This window comes from Cyprinodon variegatus, unplaced genomic scaffold (genome assembly GCF_000732505.1).
Source record: "Cyprinodon variegatus isolate N-32 unplaced genomic scaffold, C_variegatus-1.0 Scaffold27, whole genome shotgun sequence".
NCBI classification, from domain to species: Eukaryota; Metazoa; Chordata; class Actinopteri; order Cyprinodontiformes; family Cyprinodontidae; genus Cyprinodon; species Cyprinodon variegatus.
This window is the reverse complement of record NW_015150480.1, coordinates 344,866-352,033: the sequence shown is the minus strand read 5'-3', so window position 1 is coordinate 352,033 and position 7,168 is coordinate 344,866. Positions and strand designations below refer to the sequence as shown.

Sequence of the window (7,168 nt, the reverse complement as noted above, 5' to 3'; positions counted from 1 at the left end):
AAAGATTTTGAATTGAAGTTAAAAAAGAAAAGCTTTTCCTCTGTCAGCATGCTCTATCTAGAACTCCACAAGCAGAAACATTTTAGTTTCATTTAAAAAAAATCTTCAAGTAACCTTTGGCTATCTGATTATTCATTGATTAATTGAAAAAGTGACAATTTAATCATTTTGCAAAATAATTTTTAGGTGCAGCCCTAGTTCTATGTTTAATTTAACACTTTAGGCTTTAATTTGGTGGAGCTAACGCTCAGCTGCTTTAAATGGAGATTAAGAAGTGATTGGATTAGAGCGCCAACTGACTGAGCTATCCGAGATTATTACTTAAGTTTAAGTCAAACTTTTGTTCTGTTTTCTTTGTCATTTACCTTTTTTTTATTTTCAATTAAACATTTAAATTTTATGGTGAGATAGATAGATTTCCAGCACAAAAGATGGGATAATTAAGGAGACCAATGTCATGTTTATTTATTTTGGTTATTTAAAAATGGCCTCCAGCTCCAGCGTCATTAAAAAGATAAAAGTTATTGACCTTTTAAAGAGTGTACTCACATTATTTTGTCATTATTATGTAAGTTAAGAATGGTCCCAAAACAATATTATAGTTTACGGCGATATTTCTAGGAAAATGGTGACAGGCCTAGTTAAAAATACCAGGATGGATGAAGCTGACCCCACAGTATTTGAAGCTCTGACTTCTTTTAAGAGAGGAATATGATATCATCTCTTTATCATATGTTGAACAAATGTAAACACTAAGCATGAAAGCAGAACTGTACTGACACCGTAACATTTCTAGGTGCTATCACACATTTTATTGAGGTTTGTCTTATTTTGATTTCATCTCAAGGTTCCAGGAAATGAATCGATGGATGTGATCCCAGCGTGTTTGTTAAGGAAGTACATCAGCTACGCCCGTCAGTACGTCAAACCCACGCTGTCTCCCGAAGCAGCCAAAACTCTTCAGGACTTCTATCTGTCTCTGAGGTCCCAGGCGCACTCCGCCGACGCCACACCCATCACCACGCGGCAGCTGGAGTCCTTAATAAGACTGACTGAGGTGGGGTCCTTTGCCTTAAGATGTTTAGCGAAGACGTTAAACCTGAACTTACTTCCTGGATGTCTTCTGTTTTTCTTTCTCTTGTAGGCAAGAGCCAAATTAGAGCTTAGAGAAGTGGCCACCAAAGATGATGCTGAGGACGTCGTTGAGATCATGAAGCACAGGTAGCTCTGCAGGACTGTTATTCAGGAAATGGAGAGACCAGACTTTTAGATGTTTATATTTAGCTCTTTAAAGAAGTTTCAGGTGCATTGAATGAACCAAACCGTTTTATTCACGTCTGGGGGGCGGGCTTACCTCTGGAGTGAGGAATGAAGATGCAATTCTATTGGTCCATAATGGGTGTTGGCAACAGCATTTTATTGGTCAATCTGCTCGTCAAGAGTGACTGTTTTTATTGGGTTTAAGATGAAGAATCCATGAAAAGCAGTTTAGCAGTTATAAAACTTAATCTGAAAAACTAATTTAGAAAAAGATACAAATGTAAAATCTGTAAAAAAATAAAAATAAAGAAAGAAAGAAAGAAAAACAATATATATATAAAATTGTGCAAATTATTTTGTATGAAAATAAAAATCATTGTAAATATCAACATCTTTTTTATTAAAACAGTTTTTCAAAGTTTTATTTTCGTTTTTCATGTTTTTTCAAATTTGAATTCATAAAATGTGTCTTTACAAATTTTCCCTCACAAAACATGTTATTTGCTTGCAAAAATAATTGAATAAAATTCACTCCATATATTTTCAAGTTTCTGGATTTGCCGTAAAAAAATGTTTAAGGGATTTGTTTAAGAAGGGTTGTATTTTATATTTATTTTACAAAGATATCTTTCCTTTTTTTTTTTCTTCTGCTATTACTTACATCAGGGGTAACCAATTAAAAATCAGCTGGGTTCGAATAAAGACAATCATCAATTAGTAACGCGCCGGAGACATTTTTAATTATTTAATCTATTACTTTAAAAAGAATTTAACCCTGAAATAAAATGAGGATTTTATGCATCCATGTTATACATTTAATTTTCAAATAAAAAAGATATAAAAATAATATTAGAAAATTTTTCCATTTTAAAATCTAAAATGTTTTATGAAGTAGAGAAGAACAATCATTCAGTTTGGTATATAGACAATTTCCTGATTCCCATATTTTATAAAACACCTGAACTGAGCACATGTTCAGGTTTAAAGTGTTCAAACCTTTCATTTTGCATTGTCTTTAGCCTGGCTGATACGTACTCAGACGGCCTGGGGAACCTGGACTTTGAGCGCTCACAGCTGGGCTCCGGCATGAGTCAGCGCAGCGCTGCAAAGCGACTGGTCAACGCGCTCCACTCACACGCTCAGCGGACCAATCAGAAGCAGTTTGACCTGCAGATGCTTCGCTCAATTGCTGACAAAATGAACATAAAGGTAAAAAAAAAAAAGCTGCAAATATGATCCTAGCAGTTGACACAGTCCTTAATATGTTTGGTGTTTTTCATTTTCAAGGTTTTGGATTTTCAAGGTCTGCTGAGTTCCCTCAATGAACAAGGTTTCCTGCTGAAGAAAGGGCCCAAGTTGTACCAACTGCAGACCATCTAACTGCTAGAAACAGACTTCACTCAGTTATCTCCAGATGCACATAAAGAGTAAATACTCTCTGGGATATAAGAGTCTTTTTTAACTAGAAGTTTGAATGTTGATGATCTCATTAAAATGTAACACTGAAAGTAATACACTGACTCAAAAACACTTTGTCAAATAGTTTCTGTCTTAAGCTCAGTGTTTGTTATATTTCTCCTTCAGGTGACCTTAAAGAATTACCTTTAATCAAACGGTTAGTCCCTGTATATAGTGTTGATTAATTTTCTCTTTATGTGTATAAATATTGTGTCTGTTTGGCTTAATTTTATATATGAAAACAACATAATCCAAATAAAAGCATTTAACTTATAAGCTATTGTCTTTCTGTATCCACTGTTTTATTTATTCTATTAAACGAAATGGAATTTTATAACTATCATTAAGCATTTTTTGTAATTATACTATATTTATAACGTAATTATTATAGCTGTACGTGAAAGATTTACATAATTAATAAAATAAGATTGAGTTTTCTTTCAGTAAGGTAAGGTTGAAGGTTTCACCAGCAATCATTGTGCCTTACAACCACTGATCTCTATTTATTCACTGGATTGCCCTTTGGTAGTGAACTATTGGTTCTATGATTGGTACTCCCTAGTTAGATCGGTCGAAATGTAAACAATACAGTCATATGAAAAAGTTTGGGCACCCGTATTAATCTTAATTATTTTTATTTCTAAATATTTGGGTGTATGGGCTTCTCAGCTTTCTCTCTGAGACAACTTTTTGTATCCTTCCTCTGAACGACTATGTTTAACAGTCTGTTTTCAGATCATTTGAGAGTTGTTTTAAGGCCCCCATGATCAATCTTCAGAGGAGATTCAAACAGGAGAACAACTTGGAACCTGCCACATTAAATACATTTTCTCATGACTGGATACACCTGGCTATGAAGTTCAAATCTTAATGAAACTTACCAAACCAGTTTTATGTTTTAGTAAGTCAGTGAAAAGTAGTTAAGGGTATTCAAATCAATGAAGTGATTTGGGTACCTAAATTTTTGCACCTGTCAAGTTTTGTTTTAATGCATATTGCACATTTTCTGTTAGTCCAATAAACCCCAATTCAATACTGAAATATTACTGTGTCCATCAGTTATTAGATATATTAAACTGAAATAGCTATTGCAAACACCCAAATATTTAGAAATAAAAATATTTAAGATTAATAGGGGTGCCCAAACTTTTTTATATGACTGCATGTGCGCTACAGCATCGAACAACAATGATTATCTCATTTTCAGGGGGAATTTTAAAATAAAGATAAATTCATTACTTTGACACAAACTGGCTGTTTCATAGCATCAGTAGATTACTTTAACTTATAATAAAAAAATAGGCACATTACATTGCATAGTCTATAAATCATGTAATATAACATATTATACAAATCGATCACAATAAAATGAATGTGTTAATGGAGCAGAATAATACAGATGTGCCAAAAGTGCTAAAAGATTTTACATCAAGACTGAATTACAAGTACATGTCTGTTAATGCTGTAGTATTTATTTTCCTAATTGCATGCATGGGCATTTAATCTGTTCTTTAGCCTTCAAATCTGACAGCTTTACAATAGAGCTAAATGAATTAATTTCAGTAAAGTTTAAGTGAAAATGTTAATTAAACAGAAAATGATGGATAAATGGCAAAAGGAATGGGAGAAAGGAAAAAAGGATGTTGGTTTTACAAAATTCAAAAGAAAACAGGAGAAATGGGAACTGGAAGAACTAGAAGAGGAGAAACAATTATTTTTCGGTTGTGATTTGGTCATACCCGATTAAACAGCACTCTGTTTATATTGGGGAAACATGGTAAATGTGAATACTGTGGGGTAGATGGAACAACTGAACATGTGATGTACTGTAATAAATATGAAGAGAGAAAGCAATTTATTAAAAATGTAAGTAAATTAAAAGATAAATAAGATTTATTTGAATTATTTAGAGGCTTTTCAGAAAGTAACATTTGCAGGATAATATTTTGATATCTAAAAAAAAAATCACATTTGTATAATAAAATAGAAATTTCTGAGAGTCATTCTGGTCCACGTCCATACCAGTAGATGGTGGAAATTCATATATTCGTTGTTTGCCAACCACCAACAATTTTAAAGAAGAAGAAGAACCTGGCGGAGTAGACCTTACATTCTGTCGCGGCGCAGGAATTAGGGGTGTCATCTTGGGGAGGTCGATCTGCTATCCTAACCTGCTGCTTTAAGCAGAAAAGAAGAAGAAGGATGCCTCAGCACACTGACGGATTTTTTTCTAAATCAACAGGCTGTTAACATCAGACCTAGAGGGGTAACTGCATGGAGGCATCAGAGCTTTGGAAGACGTTACTAAATAAACAGCAGATATACACTACATAGAATAGAAACTCCCTCTGTTGTCCCACAGTGGGGAAATTGTGGCGTTCCAGTAACAAATGACTACAGCAAAAGTGGTCACACAAATTTGGACCTTATAAAGTGCATAAAAATAATAGAATACGTGACAGGTAAAAAAAAAAAATAAAATAATTTTAAAATACAATTCAATTTTATTTGTTAAGCAGTTAAAAAAGACACAGCTGACCAAAGTCGTTAAAAATAAATAAATACAACATAAAACACTATAAATAAATAAATAAAGAAGCCAAAACATATGAATACTGTTCATCTGAAAAATAGTAATACGGCGGTGGACATTTTTACAGTATTAACAATATTTTTTACAGTATATATATGTATAAGTATATGTTTATGTATATTTATTTATGTATGTATATATATGGAGAGAGAGATGCATATATAATATGAGTGACAGATATGTGTATATACATTTGAGGATACCTGTATAAATATGTTTCCGTATATAGTAATAAAAAAACACTAAGAATATTTAAATAAACTGAAGTATTTTTGTGTTTTTAGAAAAAAAACTAAACTGTGAAAATTAGTTCGATATTCAGAGAGTTAAACTTGATTAAAACTGATCCTGTTCCTCTATGGTTCCTACACTGAGCGGAGCTGTTGACCGCCCCAAGATGGCGCCACCAAATCACGTCAGTGCTAAAAGCTGTCGATGCGGGGTCAAGCATTAGGGGCGTGTCTTTTGCCATGGCAACAACTGCTTTACTTTTCCGCTGGAAGAATAGGAAGAGTGCGCCTTTCACATGCCCCTTACTTTCAACCAAGGCGCCCTCCTCCTCTGAGTGTGACTTCATTGAGGGTAGCGTTGGTCATTAAAGGGGTAGTGCTTAGTGGACGGTTTGGGATTTAGCCCCCACTCATTTAAATCCAGCTCAAATATTTTACGACATCGTGTGTCGTATCTGTTTTCGGCTTTCCGGTAACATGGCAGCTTTCTTGCTCTCGCAGAGTTGCGGTGTTACTCTGTAATGATGGTCAGTCGGGGGGGAAACACACGGGCAGTCGGTCAGTAATGCGAGTCTGTAGAGGATGATAAGAACGTGTTTGGGTCGGATTTCCGCTCCGCTGTTTCTCAGAGCAGCTAACATCCCTGAGCGCTGCGCGCGTGTGTGCCAGCTCGCGCCCGCACTATGGCGGCTCGGACAACCACCTGGCACGGCGAGCCTGAGGTTCACGCAGCCTCGCCTCAGCGGCTCGTGGCTCTCCGACCTGAAATGGACCGAGCATCGGGGCTCGTGCTTCTTCCAGGCGGTGAAACGGTCGGGAGTGGCGAACCAGAGAGGGTTTGGGAGGTCAGCGGCCGGACCGAGACCGCTGCTGCTCCCCGCAGCCCGGGGACTCTGCAGCAGAAAGAGCGAGGAGGCTCCTGGTGGCTCCACAGCAGCAGACAAGGAGGCGGAACCAGGGCAGGGACTGTTCAAGTTCAAGGAGCTGGTGAGTTCACGCTTCTAAACGGTGACCTCCAAGGTCAGCAGGGGATTAAATCAGAGAGGGACCAATTCATTAAATGCTTTAAAGACCCAGCCCCCACTGGCTTATCACTTAAACTCCCCCAACTATCAAGAAATAATAAACGCCATGTCCCTGAAATGAACAATATTTTAGATTATTAATATCAAATGTTTGCCTGTAATGAGACTGGGCGGCACCTATCAGGGGTTTATTTACAAACTGTAGTGACCTTCCCTGTTCCCTTCACTGTCCTCTGCAGGGCCATATTATCTGCAGACTGGAGGGAACAAAGATGTGACCTGTTGATTTATTAGTTCTGGTTTTTAGTTGTGCAAATACATCTAGATAAGTAGATGTGGGGAAGTTTAGGTTTGTGACATCCTGTTTATAAAATATAAAAGTTTTCTCAGAGCAGAAACAGACCGTGTTGCTCTTTGTTTTCAGTCTGCCTCCTTAAATAGAAAACAACAATCGTTCAGTTTGGTATTAAGACAATTTCCTGATTCACATATTTTATAAAACACCTAAACTGACAGTTTCTTATTTTCTTCCTTTTTTCTGTCTTAATGTTGGCAGTGGGCTTTCTGCTGCCCTGCAAGGCTTTAAACCTGGTTTGAATGGA

At 36.3% G+C, this 7,168-nt stretch overlaps 2 protein-coding genes across 2 annotated transcripts in view; both read left to right on the top strand.

Annotated features, from left to right (window-relative positions):
* The window catches only part of LOC107098698 (DNA helicase MCM8-like), a 12,256-nt gene extending 9,282 nt beyond the window's left edge, over positions 1-2,974 (top strand). The window contains exons 7-10 of the mRNA XM_015396512.1: positions 848-1,057; positions 1,145-1,221; positions 2,280-2,469; positions 2,548-2,974. Of these exons, the coding sequence (XP_015251998.1) occupies positions 848-1,057; positions 1,145-1,221; positions 2,280-2,469; positions 2,548-2,640 (570 nt within the window). The 3' untranslated portion in view covers positions 2,641-2,974. The remainder of the gene's footprint in view (positions 1-847; positions 1,058-1,144; positions 1,222-2,279; positions 2,470-2,547) is intronic.
* A 2,831-nt stretch (positions 2,975-5,805) lies between these two features.
* Positions 5,806-7,168, top strand: part of LOC107098656 — a 12,609-nt gene continuing 11,246 nt past the window's right edge. Inside the window, exons 1-2 of the mRNA XM_015396434.1 lie at positions 5,806-6,532; positions 6,806-6,840. Coding sequence (XP_015251920.1) covers positions 6,124-6,532; positions 6,806-6,840 — 444 coding nt within the window. The 5' untranslated portion in view covers positions 5,806-6,123. The remainder of the gene's footprint in view (positions 6,533-6,805; positions 6,841-7,168) is intronic.